Source organism: Artibeus jamaicensis, unplaced genomic scaffold (assembly GCF_021234435.1).
Source record: "Artibeus jamaicensis isolate MK-2021 breed Jamaican fruit bat unplaced genomic scaffold, CSHL_Jam_final scaffold_1964, whole genome shotgun sequence".
Lineage (NCBI taxonomy): Eukaryota > Metazoa > Chordata > Mammalia > Chiroptera > Phyllostomidae > Artibeus > Artibeus jamaicensis.
Genome location: NW_026522030.1, coordinates 45,032,708 through 45,053,189, shown reverse-complemented (window position 1 = coordinate 45,053,189; position 20,482 = coordinate 45,032,708). Strand labels below are relative to the sequence as shown.

The following is a 20,482-nucleotide window of genomic DNA, read 5'->3' as shown; positions in this document are numbered from 1 at the left end:
AGTGTAACAAAAACTGCATCATCAGCATACACGAAGGAGAAGAGAGAGAGTAGGGGATTGAGGAATTATTTGAAAAAATAATGACAGAAAACTTCCCTAATATGATGAAGGAAAAAACAAAGTCCAAAATAGGCAGAGAGTACCAAACAAAATGAATCAAAAGAAGCCCACATGAGACACATAACAGTTAGACTGGCAAAGCTTCAAGGCAAGGAGAGAATCATAAAATGCTGCAAGAGAAAAGCAGTTAGTTACTTATTAGGAAACTCCCATAAAACTGTCATTTGATTTATCAACAGACACATTTCAGACCAAAAGAAATTTCCATGACACATTCAAAGATATGAAAAGCAAGGACCTACAACCAAGCAAAGACATCATTTAGGTGGAAAGGCAGATAAAGAGCATCCCAGACAAGAAAAAGCTAAAGGAGTTGGTTACAAAACCAGTATTACAACAAATGTTAAAAGGCTTCCTTTAAGAAAAAGAAAAGAAAGAAAAACAAGGGATATAGTTAAAAAAAACCCAAAAAGGCAATACACACACACACACACACATATATGTGTATATATATATATACACAAGTTTATTTTTTTTATATATCACTTTAAATGCAAATAGTTTAAAAGCTCCAATCAAAGACAGAGGGTAAAAAATGGATAAGAAAACAAGACCCACATATATGCTGTCTTCAACAGACCCACCTCAGAATAAAACATATACACAGACTAAAAGTAAAGGAATGGGAAAAGATAATTCTTGCAAAGCGAAAAAGAGCAGGGGTAGCAATACTTATTTCTGACAAAATAAACTTTAAAACCAAGGCTAAAGTAAGAGACAAAGAAGGACACTATATAATGATAAAGAGAACAACCCAACAAGAGGATCCAACCCTAGTAAACATTTATGTACCCAAGAAAGGATCACCTATATATGTGAAACACATCTTCATGGACATAAAAAGAGACAATGATACAAATACAGTGACAGTAGGGGATTTTTAACACCCGTTGACTTCAATGGATAAATCTTACAGACAGAAAAACATCAAGGAAACAGTGGCCTTAAATAACACTCTAGATGAAACAGATTTACTTATCTTTAGTGCATTTCATCTCAGAGCAGCAAAATATACATTCATTTCAAAGGGCATATGAAATGTTTTCCAGGATGCACCACATGTTAGGAAACAAAACAAGTCTCAATAAATTTAGGAAGATTGAAATCATATCAACCATCTCCTCTGAGCATAATACTCTGAAACTGGAAATCAGTCACAAGAAGAAAACAAATAACAATAATACAAAGACATGGAAGCTAAACAACACGTTATTAAACAATAAATGGGTAAACGACGAGATCAAGGAAGGATTCAAAAGATAACTTACAACAACGAAAAAGAACACAAATATCCAAAATCTGTGGGAGACTGAGAAAGCAGTCCTAAGAGGGAAATTCATAGCAGTAGAGGCCCATCTACAGAAACAAAAACAACAACAAAAAAAGCTTAAAAACAATCTAACTTTACACTTTCCATTTCCATTAAAGGAAATGAAAAAAAGTAACAAACAAAGCTCAAAATGAGTGGAACTACACAAATAATAAAGACCATAGAAGAAATAAACAAAATAGTATTAAAAAAAAAAGACATCAATGAATCCAAAAGCTTGTTTTCTGAAAAGATAAAGAGAATGACAAACCTTTAACCCGACTAATCACGGGAGAAAAAAAAAAGGACACAAATAACTAAAATCAGAAATGAAAGAGGTGAAATAACAACTGACACCAAAGAAATACATGTCATTTGGTTTATCAAATCAAAATATGAACAATAGGCCAAAAAACTGGACAACCCAGACAAAATGGATAAATTCCCAGAAACATACAATGTTCCTAAACTACATCAGGAAGAATCAGAGAATCTGAATACACAGATCACACCTAGTGACACCGAAGCAGGAATCGAAAGAATCCCAACAAACAAAATCCCTCAACTGGATGGCTTCACAGGTAAATTTTACCAAACATTCTAAGAACTGCTAAAATCTCTCTTCTCAAAGTATTTCAAAAAATTCAGGAGTTAGACTCCCAAGCTCATTTTATAAGGCCAGCATTATCCTAATTCCAAAACCACATAAAGACACTACGAAAATAAATTATAGGTCAATATACCTGATGAAATAGATGCTAAAACCCTCAACAAAATATTAGCAAACTGAATAGAGCTATGCATCAAAAAGGTCATACACCAAGATCAAGTGAGATTTATTCTGGGATTGCAACAGTGGTGTAACATTCAGAAATCAACAAATGTGATTCACCACGTAAACAAAATGAAGGATAAAAACCACGTCAACAGATGCAGAAAGGGAATTTGATAAAATCCAGCACCCACTTATGATAAAAACTCTTAGTTATGTGGGACTAGAGGAAACATACCTAAGCACAATAAAGTGCATATATGACAAACCCACTGCCAGCATCATACTCAAAGGGCAAAAACTGAGAGCATTCCCCTTAAGATTGGGAACAAAACAGGATGTCCACTTTCACCTCTCTTACTCAACATAGTACTAGAAGTCCTAGCCACAGCAATCAGACAAGAAGAAGAAACAAAAGGCATGCAAACTGGAAAGGAAGTAGTAAAACCATCTTTACTTGAAGATGACATGATACTATACATAGAGAACCCCAAAGATTCCACCAAGCACTACTAGAATTGATAAATTCAGCAAAGTAGCAGGATGCAAAATTAATATCTAGAAATCAGCTGCATTTTTATATGCTAATAAACTAACAGAAAGGGAAATCAAAGAAGCAATCCCATTCACAGTTACTTCAAAAAAAATACCAGTAAGTAGCATTGATGGTAGGTAGAAAATAGGGAGGAGGGCAAGAATAGTAGGGGAAATACAGAATCTAAAGAGCTTGAGACACGTGGTCATAAACTAAAGGGGGGGAATGGTGGGGGAGGGAGTATGCAGGGTGGAGGGGAATGAAGGAGGGAAATAGAACAACTGTAATGGCGTAATCAATAAAATATATTTTTAAAAAATAAATACCTAGGAATAAATCTAACCAAGGGTGTAAAAGACCTGTATTTGGAAAATTGTAAGATACTGAAGAAGGAAACTGAAGAAGATACAAATAAATGGAAGCACATACCGTGTTCATGGATAGGAGGAATTAACATCATTAAAACCCACACTACCCAAAGCAATCTATAGATGCAACACAATTCCTATCAAGATTCCAATAATGTATTTCACAGAACTAAACAAATATTTCAAACATTTATAGGGAATCACAAAAGGCCTGCATAGCAACAGTGATCCTGAGAAAGAATAAAGCTGAAGGAATTGTGCTACCTAATAGCAAACTGTATTATAAGCCCTTAGTATTTAAAACAACTTGGTACTGGCATAAAAACAGACACATGATCAATGGAACAGAATTGAGAACCCAGAAACAAACCCACACCTTTGCAGTCAATTAGTTTTTGACAGAGGAAGCAAGCACATACAGTGGGCTAAAGACAGTTTATTCAATAAATGGTGGTGGGACGACTGGACAGATACATGCAGAAAAATGAAACTAGACCACCTTCTTACACCCCACACATGAATAAATTTAAAATGGTTCAAAGACTTAAATGTTAGACCTGAAACCATAAAAATCCTAGGAGAAAACATAGGCAGCAATATCTCAGACATTGCTCATAGCAATATTTTATCAGATACATCTCCCCAGGCAAGGGAAACAAAAGAAAAAATAAACAAATAGGACTACATCAAACTACAAGGTTTTTGCATGACAAAGGAAATCATCCACAACATAAAAAGACAACTCACAGAATAGGAGAATATATTTGCCAATACGTCTGTTAAAGGGTTAAAAACCAAAATTTGAAGTACTTGTAAAATTCAACAGCAAATCCAATAACGAAGTACAAAACAACACCAAAAACCTAACAAAAAAAACCCCCCAAACAACCCAACTGAAAAATGAGCAAAGGACCTGAATGGACACTTCTGCATGGAGGACAAACAGATAACCAATAGACATACAAAAAGATGCTCATTAATTATCAGAGAAATACAAAGTAAAACCACAATGAGGTATCACATCACACCTGTCAGAATGGCTATCATCAATAAATCAACAAACAAGTGTTGGCAAAGATGAGGAGAAAGGGGAATCATTCTGCACTGTTGGTGGGAATGCAGACTGCTGCAGTCACTGTGGGAAGCAGTATGGAGATACCTCTAAAAATTAAAAATAGAGCTGGCTTTTAACCTAGCAATCCCACTTCTGAGAATATATCTGAAGAAACTCAAAACACAAATTCAAAAAAAACATAAGCACCCCTATGTTCACTGCAGCATTATTTACGATTGCCAAGATATGGAAGCAGCCGAAGTGTACATCAACAGATAAGTGGATAAAACAGCTATGGGATATTTATACAATGGAATATTACTCAGCCTTAAAAAAGAAGAAATTTTTACCCTTTGTGACAGTCTGAATGGACCTGAAAAACATTATGCTATGTGAGATAAGCTAGTCAGAGAAAGACAAACACCATATGATTTCACTCACATGTGGAGTCTAATGAACAAACTGAACTAACAAGCAAAATAGAGACAGACTCATAGACAGAGAGCAGGATGATGGCTGGGGTAGGGAGGCAGAGGTTAGAGGGTGAAGGGATTGAGCAAAAAGGAAAAAGGACTCATGGACATGGACATCAACAGTGTGGTGATTGCTGGGGAAGGGTATAAGAGGACTAAAAGGTAATAAAAAATACAAATTATTTTTAATGAAGACAGTGTCAGTTTGTAACTAAATAGATGGTATTGACTTCTACTTAATACACTTAGCAAACAATAATGTAAATTCACTCTATTACCAAAATAATTTAAACTCCATGATCAAATAGGAACATAACTGTTCATTTATTACGCAATATCATCTGGGTGGTGTCACCAATGTATGTATACGCAATATCCTGGTGTGTTCACATCTCAGGTTCGGTGAAGGTGAAAGATAATGTAAAAAGGATTGTACATAGGCAGTTCCCTGTTGACTATTTGCCTCAGGAAACTCAGTGTTAGCTGCATATTTCAGAAATTGTATGTAGAACACCATGCTTACAAGTACACTACAGAAAGGGTCAGCTTTGGAAAAATTAAGGCCTTTATAGAGAATGTATGGTTATACGACACAGTGACAAGGAAAGATTTAAAAGCTTGGAACCTTGCGTCAGAGATATTAGTGTATCATTTTCATTTTAAGAAGGAAGAAAACAGTCAATTATGAATGATGACATTCTGATACTCTACCATGATGTGCAGCAACAGTGATATCTGACCATGTACTTATTAAAAGATACAAAGAATTTTCATTATGTCTGTAGTTTCTCTTAAATGAAAGTTTGTTTCGCCTACTCTGAGATATAGAAGTGTTGTCACTAATACCCAGAGTTCAGAGCTAAACATTCATGGGGAAGCCAGCTGAGACCACTGGAGACATTTCCTAATAGTTCGACCCTCGGGCACACACAGGTACCCGGCAAGCTGCATTAATTTCATTAATTCCTGCTGCAGTAATTCCCTTAGCCTTCTCTTCATAAAGACTACTCACTCTCATGGCGGTGAGACCCTACATAACAACTCACTTCACCTGACCAGTGTTTTCAAATATTTTCAGGGACCTTCTTATTTACAGGGATCTATGTGGAAGCTCAAATACTGAAGTCTTGCTGGAACACGGCTCTGCTCTGAGAACAAAATGTTCTTTACCTGAAAAGGCATGAAACCTACAATACAAACTCGGACCGAATCTTAAAAACAATTCTTGACATTGATGATGAATTTTAAAAATAATATACTAATGTCTGAAGTATAGAATAACAAATTTAATATCTGAATGCAATGGCTGTTAGTATTAATTTATTTAGTCATTATTTAGTTCAACAACTATTTATTATACACTTACTATAAAGCAGATTCTGTATTGAGATCTACGTATGTAGCAGTAATTTAAACACACATGGTCCTTGTTTTCAAGAAGTTTGAAGCTTAGTAGATGTTATATATCAACCTGAGATAAGTTATGACAGACAAGTTCAGGTTAAAAGACAAAAATTGAAGTTTAATTTCTTCTTTAAGCACTTCTTCATTAACTTCTATTGCACTTGTACAAAAAAAGTATTTTCTTTTTTACCCTTCCCTTCCTGCTTTATTTCTTTGGAAAAACAAACTACGTCCCAGTTTGACATGATATTGGAAACAGTGATCTAAAATCTGTGAAAGTATTTTTTAGGTCTAAGCACATTTATCATAAGATCTCACTGCAGAAAGAACCACTATTTTATCTGGTACTTTCTAGCCTTTCTCTAAAGGTACAGAAATTATAATGTTTGAATTAAATTTCTGAAGATCTATACAATACACATTTCCAAAATATTCCTGATACTAAATAGTTCCCCAAATGAGCTATCCAAAAGGCTTTCTTCAAGTTCAGAACATTAAAGGAAATAATTAAAATAGACTTTCCCCTTCTGTTGTGCAATTTTGAGAAAGTCAAAGAGCAAAAAGGAACCACTTTTTTGGGGTACCTACTATGTGTAAGGAGCTGCACTATGATGATTATAAATCTTTTCTAATTTAATTCTCATCACAATTCATTAAATTATGTTGCATGGATTTCACCCCTGTGGTACCTCATACAACACACAGATATTAACTCAAAATGGATCATAGTTCTAAATGTGACACCTAAAACTATAAACTCTAGAAGAGAACATAAGAGAAAATATTTTTGATTTTGAGTTAGGTAAAAATTTCTTAAGTGATAAACTAAAACCATGATTTATAAAGGAGCTTCATCATGATAAACTGGGCTTCATCAAAATTTACAACTTCTGCTCTTCAGACACTATTAAGAAAGTGAAAACAACATACAAACTAGAAGAAAATATTTATAAGTCATATCTTAAGAAAGGATTCAAATACAAAATATAAAACAGATTCTTGCAGCGCACTTAAAAAACCAGTAAAATAGCCTTGGCTGGCGTGACTCAGTGAATTGAGTGCCGACCTGAGAATCAAACTCACTGGTTTGATTCCCAGTCAGGACACATGCCTGGGTTGCAGGCCAGGTCCAGTTAGGGGTATGAGAGAGGCAACCGATTGATATATCGCTCATACATCGATGTTTCTCTCCCTCTCTCCCTCCCTTCCCCTCTCTCTAAAAATAAATAAATAACATTTAAAAAAATCAGTGAAATATTTTAGTAGGCTTTTCAACAAAGATGATGTAAGAATGGCTAATAAGCATGTGAAAAGGTGCCCCAAACCACTAATTATCAGCAAAATAAAAATTAAAATCACACTGAGATATGACAACACACCCACTAGAATGGTATTATCCAAAAGACTGACAATATCAGGTGTTGGCGAAGATGTAGAGTAACTAAAACCTCACATATGACTGGTGGGAATACAGAATGGTAAAGCAACTTTTGAAGAGTATGGCAGATTCTAATAAAACTAAACATCATCTAACGTACAACTCAGTAATCTCACTCCTAGATATTTATCCCAGAAAAATGAAAACACAGGTCCACACAAAGGCTTCAAAGCAAATTTTCATAGCAGCATTACTCACAATAGCCCAAAACAAGAAATAATCCAATGTCCATCAACTGATGAATGGATAAATAAGTTGTTATACTCAGAAAATTAAGTAAACTTGAACTAGGAGAAAAAATACAAAACATCCAACAAAGGACTTGTATATAGAATACATAAAGGATCCTCACAAGTCAATAACCCAGCTCAAGTCCTCCCCATCATGATTACTTTATCTGTGAACTTATTTTCAATAACCTTCACTGGATATTTTTCTTGTAAAATCTTTTAGATCATCTCCTGGTAGCAGGCAAAGGTAAGGCACATCAGTAATAAACAACACAAACAGGCTGGGATGGGGCATGAATTCCCAAAGCTGAGGAGGCCCTACTGACGACAAGAGGTGTCTCTCGGTCAACCTGGTCTCTGCCACTGTAATATAATGACTCCATGGCTACTAGACTTGAAAACCCAAGAGATTTCCAGGATCCCATGGCATAGAATATTTCTGAGAACTCTCTCTCTCCTGCCTGGGAATCAAACCAGTGACCTTTTGCTATGTGAAACAACATCCGACCATCTGAGCCACACTAGTCAGGACCAACATTTTTCTTAGTCTTTGAAACCACTTGGGTATTTTATTTTGCCTCTATAACACCTCAATTACTCCTACACCTATGTTTACATAACTTTGAATCCCCTGTGGTGCCTAGCAGTGTTGAACACATAAATCAAAAAGAATATCACTGAATATTTCCAAAGACAGGATAGATTTGGTTCATGTTGACTGCCACCTTTGGATTTAAGCTCTGCACTGAAAAGAAATGATGAAGTCCTGGAAATTAATAACATTGCCTGCAGGTTCGGTACTGTTGTTTTGATTTTTTAGATAGAAGATGAGATGGTATACCTTCAATCCCCTTTAAAAGAATACACTAGGAACACTAGGAACCTTTCTCCTGGGACTAAGTTCCCTAAACCAATGACCTTAATATAATTACCAAAAGAAATACTTAAATAAGTAAGAAAAATACTGTCAAGTTAGGAAGGTATATATTTGAAGAAAAATATAACTGACAGTGTGTCTTCAGGGCAACTAGTTCATCTCCTGCATGGGACATCAGGGGAATGACATACTTCTTCAGACCATCACCAGTGCTGAATGGAAATTGTCAATGAAGATAGCTACAGAACCATGGTCATTAAGATATATACAATTTATAAAAAAGAAAGGGAGTCCAACTCAAATAAGGGCTTCAACAATTCATTAGTATGCCCGAAGCTGTAATACAAAAACCCACGCAAGAATTACACAAAAGGGAATAAAATCCCAGGGCCTAGTTCATGAAGGATGCAAGGTTTAGAAAATTGATGAATCAGAAGAAATCTGACCTTAGTTAGAAGCCCCTGCCCAGTAACTGTGGGTTTAGTTTTCGAAGACAACAACCAGACTATGCCTTTGAAAGGCCCTGAGGTTCTTTGATGATTTTTTCTTAGTAAACTCCTAGTAAAGATAGTAATTCTATTCCCTTTGGTGGGTATATTCTTTCTATTTATATATCCATCAATTACATCGTGTTTAAATACAATCAATCCAATATAAATTATATTTATAAAGGTAATGTGTTTTATAAATATTGCACTGCTTTATGTTATTTGTTTTTTGAAGATGTTTGAAATACTTAAAAGAATTTGAACAACTGAACTAATGTCTGGTTTATTAGAGTTATGGACACTACTTAAAAATTGTGACATTTGTAAGAATTGTATATATTAAATCTGTAATCATAGTTAAGATATCCAAGGAAATTTGATTACTTAAATGTAAAATGATTAGGATTTGATCTGTCAAATTTATATATTTTTATAAACATTAATAAAGGAACAAATGAATTTCTTCTTATTTTTGTGTAAAATTTTTAGATACAGTAATAAAATAAAATTTGTCAGCTGAAGTGAAAGGCATAGAAAAATAAATTTTAAATTGAATAATGATTAAAATCAAATAACTGATATTCTTTGGCATGTATAAAAGGCTTCCCAAGATGAAGTAAGCATCAGTGGGAACCTGGTGAACCCTTTATCTCACAGATTCTCAGGTCTGTCCTCAGTCAAGAAAGAGAAGCTAGGGCACCGCTCCTGAGCAGTTAAAAGCCATGCGGGCCATACCTCAAGAGTTTTCAACCAACAAAGTTTCTGGAGCCTCATCTGGCAAATTTCCATTGATTCTAGAAATGCCATGGTAGAAACTCAGGGGATAAGGAGGGTGGTTAGGGACATTAACCTGGAGCCAACATCACAAATGATGTGGGATGAGGTGTAATGTCCATCTGACTTGAAAATGCAGGGTACCTCAAAGCTAGAAGCTGAGAGGAATCTAAAAATGCTTCCCAGGATCCCACAGTACAGCACTGCTTCTGGGAACAACAAGCCTTAGTTTCTCAACCCTGCCCCGCTTAGATTATTTTCTTTTGCCTCCAGAACCCCTGCACCTAACTAGCCAAGTGGAAACAATAAACTGACACAGTGAAATCTCACACATACAGGCCCCCATTTAATCTCTCAAGTAGAAACAGAGTTCTGAGGACACAGCTTCTAATCAAGTTTCATCAGAACAGTAAACACAGCATAAACTAAATAGAGAGGACAAGGGAAAAAAAGAGTTCCACAGACTAAAGTTAATATCATGAAAAAATGATATTGAGCCCACTATGTATTAAGCATTTATCTCATTTAGTCCTTCCAATAATCCTAGAAGGTAGAAATACTACTCCCTCCTTAATGGGGAAAAAACCTGAGACTTGAAAGTTTAAGCAATTTGCTTAAAAAACTGAGAAAAAAATTAGCCCTAAGAACTTCAGTTTGTACCGTACAGCCGAGAAAAACTAAAGGTCATGACAATATATCCCCAGAACCCTGAAGAGTATAGTTCTCGTGCTTCTTTCACATTTCAACAGAGGCTGAAAAATGTAGCAAGTCCTCATGGAAATTTCAGTGATGGACTCTTGCTGTCAAATTTCTAAATGGTCCTGTTTCTCTTCTCACATCCACTGGTGAATGTTAAGTGCTCGTCTTAGAACTACCCAGATCCTGTTGACCAAACCTCCTCCCTCGAAATGAGCTCTAAGTTTGGACAAAAGGAAGCAGTCATCACTCTAGTGTCAACATGGACATGCTCCAGGATGCCAGGTTTAGCAGAGGTTAAAAGTGGGCTCTGGAATCTCTGTGCTTGTTGAGTTGTCTCAGGTGGGTACTTTCATTCCCATCAAAATAGTAGGAGACAAAAAAATTCATCAGGAAGTGTGTGGCAATTTCATAGACTGACAGGTGGAGGTGTGTTGCAATACATCATTTACTACCGCTCTTGAAAGCTACAGATTGCATGCTGAGTTTAACTGGACTGATACACATATTCTGCAGGTGTACTGTTGAGAGGAAAATTTTTGGACATTTTTCTTGCTATCACAGAAATAAAGTACCTAGATATGAATATAAATTTCCTGGTAGTCCAAAGAATGTTTCTCCCTACAGCTTTGAATAATATCTCTGATCACATAACCCTAAAATAGGCATTTTAGTGCTTGGCAAACTCATTTTAAAACATGAATAGGCCAGCCTGCAGTAAAGGTTCTCTTCTATGGGTTTGTAAAGTGATTTGTAATCAGTGATTCTATAAATAAGAAAATGTAACTTTCTTTACTAAAGCATTAGGCCTCATAAGGGAAGATATTCATGCCACTGATAGTTTTGGATGATTAAACTTCATATTCCAAATTTGATTTTTGTAGTTAAAAAATGGAAATTGTGCTAGTTACCAAGTACTCGCAGATTAGAGAAGCTCATTCTTCAATAGCCATAATACTGACTTCAAGTGCATTTGAAGAAAGAACCTTTCCAGTTGCACTCACACCTGATAAGCACATTGTGTGGATTAAAGAGTTCTCAAACAAAAGAAAAAGTCCTTTTCTACCACCAGTTTCAGATGTCATGGGTATGTCATCTAATGAAAACAAGATTTCTCTGAGTTATGCGAATTTAGTGTTTCCAACAAATAATTATTCTGCCATGATCTGCTAGATACTGAGACAGAAACTCATCTGATTACATCATTCTTACTGCTTCACGAAACTCAACACTGGGGTACCAAGCATGCCCCACCTCCCAGAGTGCAATTCTGTATAGATGAATATCAAAAATGACAATGCAAATATATGTATCATATTGTATAGGGAAATCAATATAATTTACATGTAAATATAGTTATAATACACTTAATTATACTCTTCCAATATGTCTAAAAATGTAACATCAAATTCCCCTATCTGAAATGGAAGTCTAGGTGACATACATCAAAGGCATTTAATCGTGTAGCTTTCATTAATTGCAGTGAGAAATGCAGGCCCCAATCAACCTTTGATAATCCTTTAAATTTTAAAAGCTTGCCTTAAATACCATGACTTCACCTTGTGGGAAGATAGATGATGACCAGCACAAAGTACATGGCTAATGGGCTGAATCTACAGAGTGCTAGAAACCAACCACAACGATGTGGTCACTGTTTTATAGAAAAGGAAATTACACTCTGCCACAGAGTCAGAGCTTCTGGCACCACCAGGCAGAGTCTTCTAAAGGCCTCAGAAAAATATATTTGTGATGGTTAAATTTATGTGTTGACTTGAATGATGTTTTAGTTAAGCATTATTCTGGGTGAGTTTGTGAGAGTGTTTTGGATCAGTTTAATATTTGAATTGACAGAAAGAGCAGAGCAGACTACCCTCCCCAATGTGAGTGGGCTCATCTGATGAATTGAAGGTCTGAATAGAACAAAAAAGGGTAACTTCCTCCTCCCCTCAAAAGGAAATTCTTTCTGCCCAAGAGCCTCTGACCTGGGCAGGGTCAGCTTTTTCCTGCCTTTGGACTCTAAATGCAACATGGGCTCTTCCTGTGTCTCAAGCCTGCCTACCTTCTGAAAGAGCGTCCAACCTTTTAGTGTCTTTGAGCCACAACAGAAAGAAGAGTTGTCTTGGGCCACATGATAAATAGTTGGCAACATGTAATAACATAAAAATCACATAATGTTTTAAGTAGATTTATAATTCTGTGTTGGCCGCATTCATAGCCATCCTGAGTTGCATGTAGCCTACGTGAGTTGCATGTAGCCCGTGGTCCGCAGGCTGGACACCCGCAGAACTACACCATCAACTCTCTTGTTTCTTGGCTACTTAGACTCAGACTGGAACATCACTGGTTTTCCAAATGTAGATCTTGGGATTCTGCAGTCTCCATAACCATATGAGCCAATAAGACCCACACAATATATATACTGATTATATTAAATAGTTTAAACACACCCTATTGGTTTGTTTCTTAGCGAATTCTGACTGATACAATATTATAATAAAAAAAACTTTCCCTATAGAGCCACCAGAAATGTCATGGGGACGTCTAAGTCAGCACACCAAGATAACAAAGAGCAAAAAGCCACAAAAGCCAAAAAATGGTGATGCTATTAGAAACTATGGAAAAAACATGATTGAAACATTTCTTCTTGGTGTAAGAGGCCTGAAACAAGTAACCAAAAATGTCAGGAATGGGGTGGGAGAGAGTACACAAGGGGGGACCTAAAAAACTTGGAATTTATTTATAAAAAATTGTGTACTTATACTTACACATTTAAACCTCAGTCACCTTTAAAGTACTCTCTATTTGATCCAATACACCTATCAAAATGTTTTTCCACTGATCAAAATGGTTTTTAAACTCATTGATTCTGATTCTTTTTATCACTTCTGTCGTTTTTTGTTTTACTTCTTCCACATCAGCAAAACTTTTCCCCTTTGAGGATCTTTTCATCCAGGGAAACAAAAAAAAGTGGCTCAGGGCAAGATCCAGTGAACAGGGAGAGTGGGGCCCGGGAGTCATGCCATCTTTTATCAAAAACTGCTGAACACTCAGTGCCAGGTGGGCTGGTGTGCTCCTAAATCACCCACGATGAAATGGGCAAATGTGTTGAGTCTTCCAAAAAAACTTCATGAAGCCAAACACATCCTCTCACAACAATGCCAGCTGGTACACTGATACAGATGGGTTCCTAGAATAGTCACCTAGCATGGGAAGTCTGTACTACAAGAGGCCTGCCCTCCAGAAGATAATTGTTTTTTTATGGGCCCCTCCCTGTAGAGATAGGAAGGACTGGATAAAAGAGAGAAGACCTGCTTGCAGATGACTATATTTTTTTCCCTGAAGATATTACCATTCACACAAATTCAGGTAGACTTCCCCTCCTTCTATGGCCCTTCTGCACTGCACATGCTGCCCTTCTCTCTCAGGCTAAGGCTATGACCACATACACATGCATGCACATACAGCTCCTCGAACCTTTACTAAATATACTAAGTAATGCATATCAAGCTATAAAGAATTTTGCTTTTCCTTTCTTGTTGATCTCAATGCCATGGTACTTCCGAACAATCATAACTTTTAGAGCTGGTATTCTCTCAACACCCACACATACTGAAAACCAAACTTGTTTTGGTTTACATAAAGAAGGAATAGAAGGTGTCAGAGGAAAGGCTTGTGGAATTTCAAAAAACTTCCAGGATCACAGACACTCTTTTCCAAAGTACAAGTTAAACACATCCGAGGAAAGTTTAAAACTGCAGGGTGTGTGGAGGATTATGAGGTGAAAGAGAATTTAGGATTCATTAACTACTAGCGTGGGCAAAGTACTATTTACTCAGGTTTGGGGATTAACGCTCAAAGTCTTTTATCACACCCTCACCACACTCCCCACCCAAGTTTTCTCTCCTTTCCGGCTCCAAATGCACGAAAGGCGGTTGATTCAAAAACACATATATACTTTGGCAAGGTTGGTGAAAGGCAAGGGACTTAGTATCCTCTATGTTTCCAGGCCTTTCATGGCCTTGTGAAACAATTCTCCTCTTGCTTTCAATGTCCTTTTATCCCAGGGTTTGAGAACTGATGTTCTAAGGCCAGACTCTGGGATTGAATACTCTTTCTGAGACTTATTAGCTATGTGTGACCTTGGGAAAGTTATTTATGACCTCTTTGTGATTCAGTTTCCTTAGAACTCAAATGTGAAAAAAAGTAGTGCCTAGCTTGTACGGTTGTGAGGAAGAAATGAGTTCACGCACATCGGGTTCTGGAAGCAGTGCTGGCATGAGGTACATGTCAGTACTGGCCTGACGAACCCTGTGCAGTTTCTCCCTCATTCTTCCGGACCCAGCAGGTGGGAAGCTGCATCTGGTTCATTCATAGCATTGATAACACTTACAGAAAGCACCCGTTTACCAGCCGCCCACCCTGTGGACTAAGTAGGAATCACACCTTCTTTCTCAATGTTTTCGCTGGCACCCAGTGTGATGCTTGGCACACAGGTATTCAGTGACTTTGGACTAAGTGCTTAAAGGGGCAACCTATTCTAACAAAGGAACGCATGTTAACTAAAGCTTGTTGTTTATGAATGGCAATGCAGCAAAAAGAAGCTCTAGTTAGAATTCTGCAAAGAAGCACAATGCACTCTACTGGTATATTATCAAGTCCTAGGATGGTTAATTTGCCTAAATTAATTGGCCGTTTTTGTTTAAAAACTTGTGTCACTTACTTAGCATAGAGAAGAAAGCATAATAAAGCCAACTAAACCAATGTTTCTTTGGCCCCAGGAGACCAAAGTTCTAGAAATATTTATGAGCAATCTCATACACACAATTATTATAATACACAATTATTATTATAAAAGTCATTAAGAAATATCTTTCTAAGTACCAAGAGCAATGCATCAACAGACCTAGAACAAGGTAGGAGTTACTGCCCTTAAATGCTAAGGGATAATACGATGACCACTAGGCTAATCTTGCCCCCAGTTCTTCAATTGATCTCAGTTTCATAAAACTTCTGTGGAAAAGTGTTCTTCTTTGAAACATCCTGTCAAAAACAAGCTCCTGAGACACATTCACTAGTGCCTCTGAATCATTCCCAAAGGGTTCATTGAGGGGTCAGAAGAACAAGGAGACAGACAGGTAGATGAGGGACACACACACACATTCCATTCCAGACCAGTTAAGAAACCCAGTAAAAGTCACAGCCTTTATTCTGTGTGATTTTTGTTACTCCCATATGAAACATACATCAGATCACAGATGTCACTGTCAGGTCAGATGGAAAAAAAAAAACATATTCTGCAGTTAAGCATAAAGAAAAGGAAGTAATAAAGGAATTCAAATATGCATACTGTAAAAAAAAAAATAACAGGTGAATCTACATTTTATGTTCCTGGCCACACACACTTCTCATTTAATTAAAAGAACTCAGGAAGATGAGTCTAAGTTTACTGAGCTGCTGTTTACAATGATGAAGGCACAGGAACCTAAGAGAAAATGCTATTTCTTCACAGTGGGAAAGAGCACGCATGAATGAAATAGTAAGTGAAATGAGTTACTTCAAAAGCTAGAAGAAAAATTCCTGAAAAGTTCAGCTGCTTTAGTTATACCAAAAGTAAACTGGGGAAGAGGAACCCCCAGGAACTTACCACAATATCCTCAGGGAATGTGTCTCTGCTAAAGGAGCCGTCATCAAACATGACCTCATAGAAGGTTTGTGATGTTATGGCGATCACTCTGCAGCTATAGTACCGAGTGTTCCGATGTTTCGTGATGACCGTCTGCCCCACGGAGATGCCCTTTTCGCCAGCCTTGAACTTCTAAAGATGGGCAGAAAAAGAAGAGAGAAAAGAATGAGGAGAAAAATAACAGGAAGGACAGAAAAGAAAAGAAATATTTATTTAGAAAGCAATTATTCACTTGGTAATATATACTTTTTTTTTAAACTTTTTATTGGGGAATCCTTTCAGAGTTAAAAGTTGCAAGAATATAAATGGTACAAAAACAGCCATATACTCTTTTACTTTTTACCCAGATTCAGTTATTGTTATCTATTGCTATTAACATTTACCATTTCCTTTTTTGCATATTATGTCTGCTTTATATATTTAAGTATATATAAAATGGTTGCCCTGGCTGGTGTAGCTCAGTGGATTGAGCGCAGGCCTGCAAACCAGAGGATCGCGGTTCAATTCCCAGTCAGAGCACATGCCTGGGTTGCAAGCGAGTTCCCTGCAGGCCAGTTCCCAGCAGGGAATGCACTAGAGGCAACCGTACATTGATGTTTCTCTCCCTCTCTCCTTCCCCTCTAAAGATAAATAAATAAATATTATTTAAAAACTGTGTGTGTATGTATACACACAAATACAAATATAAATATAAATATAAGCCCCTCATCACCAACCTTTTGAGCCTTACCAGGATTTTATTCCTAAATAAAACACATCAGTGTGTGTTTTCTAAGAGTAATGCTCTTTTACATAACCATAGTTATATGATAGTTATAGTTACTACCTTTAGTATTTTTAACATTGACATGATCCTGTACAATGCATATTCCAATTTTGCCAATTGAGCCAATAATGACCTTTAGGGTACCCCATACTCCAGTCCCCCACTTTCAAGTACAGGATCCAGTCTAGGGTCAGGCACTACATTTAGATGTCACATTTCTTTAGCTTCCTTTAATCTGAAACATTTCCAGAGCCTGTATTTGTCTTTTATGATTGTGAAATTATACTTTTGAAATACAATTCTCCCTCCCCTGCTTTTTAAACAGAGCATTTGTCTGATGTTTCCTCATGATTAGATCCAGCTTGTACTGGATTAGATTCAGGCCAGACTACCTCATAGGTGATGCTGTGTTCTCAGGGTATCACATCTGGAGGCACATGATGTTTGTCTGCCTCTGAATGGTGATGTGAATTTTGACCCTGGTCAAAGTGTGGTCCAATTTCTCCATTTTATAATTATCCTTTTTCTTTTACAACTAATAAGCGATCTGTGGGAAAAACTTTCACACCATTCAAAAGTCCTTTTCCTACATACTTCTGCTTAGATTTAGCATCTGTGATGAGTCTTGTCTGATCCCACATTTACTATGACGGTGGTGATGTGCTGCTTTTTTTTGCCCCAGCATTCCCTCCCTCTGCATTTACTAGTTGGCACCTGTCATTTCTTAAGCAAGAGGTGCCTACTCTCGCCACATCCGTCCATCCATCCATTATCAGTATGAACTTAATAATTCCTCTTCCACAACTGTTTCTAATTAATACATACTTAATTATTTTGGTGCTGAAATTATCCCAGATTTGGCCAATAGACAAACCTTCTTCAAACTGTTTCCTGTGCTCTTAGACACTTTTTTCTTTCTTTCTTTCTTTTTTTTTAAAGAAGTTTCTTACTTCCTGACCTAACAAGATGCTGGCATCTCTATGGAGGATGTTGTTTGTTTTAGAAGAGGGTGATATTAAAGACAAATATGGAGGTCTCTAATATGGAGCTTAGGAGGCTTATTAGTAATTATTACAGGGATACCTTTGCTTCTTGACCCTTTGAAAAGGCACAGCAAGGAATATATATATGCATGCATGCACAGTTATACATACATGCACACAGATATATGCATAAATACATATATGTATATGTCAGAGACCTTAAGTTCACAGTGAAATCCCTATTCATCCCCAGAGGGTTCTTTCTCACCTCCCCCCACCTGACTTGTATAGCCCTTGCTTCTCAGTGAGAAGCTTGGCTTCAAGAACACTGACCCACTTACTCATTTGTTCTATCTTAATATACACCTGGCTACTTTGTGAAGACTTATAGGAGAGCTGAACTAATAGTTTTAAATTGTAAAGTGTAAAAGTAATCCACAAGACAGATCATTCCATTTTTAAATGAAATGTTAAGGATGAACTCCCATTATCAAATCGTGTTGATAACAGCTGGATAGTCATGATGGGCCCCAGTACTCCCCTAAGAACACAGTCACGAGTTGTAGACTCCACTCCTTTTTGTGTTTGTTTGTTTGTTTGTTTGTTTGTTTCCACACCTCTTTTTCACACATGTCCGTAGCCTCCTGGAGCAGCATGGCTAGGTCTCTAGGTGTATGCACCATGCTATGAAAGCAAAAGACTTTGGGATTAGGCTTTCTTTCGAAAATGCTTGGCAGAGCTCCTGGCTCACGGCAAATACTCCAGAAATGTTAGTTTGTTGTATTTTGGGGGTTTTTGTATTTTGTGTTTTTCAGGGTAAGGCTGCTGGTCTCCCTTCAGGAACTTCTACAACCCTATTCCTGCCAGATGAGTGTCAGTAGTCAACATCACATGCAAAAGTCTGCTCTCAAGCACTGAGTCCCCTTTCCTCTCTGACTCTAAGTCTCATTCATTGATCTAATTAACTGGATGCCACACCCTCTGACGCACTACAAAGGCACTGAATCAACACCCAGGAAGGTCTAGGCCCTTTGATAAATGGGGCTCTGGAAGGCACAGTCTCACAGTCCCCAAGATACTAACATCATTCTGACATGTCACTTATACCTCAGAAAAAGCCAGGATTCATTAAATCCCAGTATTTGCCATCAGGGAAACTTATGTTACTGGGTTATAGTGTTGTCATTCAGAATCTTAGTTCTAGTAAAGGCTTTATATACCCCCACCCCAAATTTCAAAAATAACAAAAACATCTTATAGGGGACAAATGAAGTGCTATGTTTGATCTTTCCCTTCCAGAAACTGAAGAACACATGTCCAGTAAGTCATTAATTCGCTAATGCCTTCAACAGTCATCTGTGGCTAGCCAGTGGGCACGAAGCACTCCCCTAGTGTTGGGAACTCAAATATACAAACACCATAAAAACGTGATTCCTGTTCTCTAGTACAGACTCACAACGGTATGTGCCATGAAGTCCTCTTATAGGTGACATGACAGAAGACTAATGGGATATATTCCAGCACGCCATCTGTGGCATGACTTTGTAATCATGGGCAGAATTAGGGGTGGAGGGAAATGAAGCACAGAGTGATGGGCATGAGCAACATGCCCATGGGCATGCGAGGCCAGAAACAGCCTGGAATTTCTGTTCTAGGAATTGCAAGCGGTCCTGTTGCTGCGTGGGAGGTGAGGGGAGAGAGTGGGGAGGAGGACAGGTCTTACGCTATCCTAAGGAATCGGAACATTATCCTCTGACCTTAAGGAAGCCACTGAGAGGTTTGGGTACAGAAGAAAAATGAGCCACATCTATATGGCTACAGGTGGAGAAGGGCCTGGTGGAGCTTACTGCAATGGTCCAGGTAGGAGATGAGGGCCTGGAATAGTGTGAAAGGAAGGACACGGATGCTCCTGATTTGGACAAGGAACAGCTCCCAACAAACATGTTCCTAAGGGCCTGCTACTTACAGGGTGAGCTTGGCCATATGGTTTCTCACGTGCCTAACAAAACTAAAAGGATATTTTCCTCCTTGAAATTATTCCCCAGTGATAGCTGTATTGGTTGGGAAAATTTTCTATGCCCTTAGGTGTAGTGAGATGGGTAAACATTTTACCAAAGGATACAGTAAGAGAACTATAGTGGTTACAAGTACAAATATTGCATTTCACTATGATATTAGTTCCTTTGTGGATGTTGTTAAAATTGGATTTACCATCTTAAGGAGACAGGGTGATTGGATTTGAATTCTAAGCTCTGCTTCTTACCAGCTAGGTGATCTTGGGGATGTTACTTAATCTTTATCAGCCTCAGTTTGCTCATCTGCAGAAGGGATAGCACTTACATGAAAGGTCTGCTATAAAATAGGATACATAAAATACCTAGACACACGGGCAGTTAGTTTTCAGCAAATGTCAAGTGGCTTCATTTTAAGAAATGAAGAACTACCAGAGACCCAGTTAACAAACCACACTACCCACCTGCACTCAATAATTATCATGTCTGACTGCATAGCA

General features: G+C 37.4%; 1 protein-coding gene across 3 annotated transcripts in view; it reads right to left on the bottom strand.

Moving 5' to 3' along the window:
- Positions 1-20,482, bottom strand: part of KDM4C (lysine demethylase 4C) — a 371,183-nt gene that overhangs the window by 25,792 nt on the left and 324,909 nt on the right. For all 3 annotated transcript variants that reach the window (XM_037156753.2, XM_053656545.1, XM_053656546.1), the window contains one exon: positions 16,183-16,353. In XM_037156753.2, the coding sequence (XP_037012648.2) occupies positions 16,183-16,353 (171 nt within the window). The remainder of the gene's footprint in view (positions 1-16,182; positions 16,354-20,482) is intronic.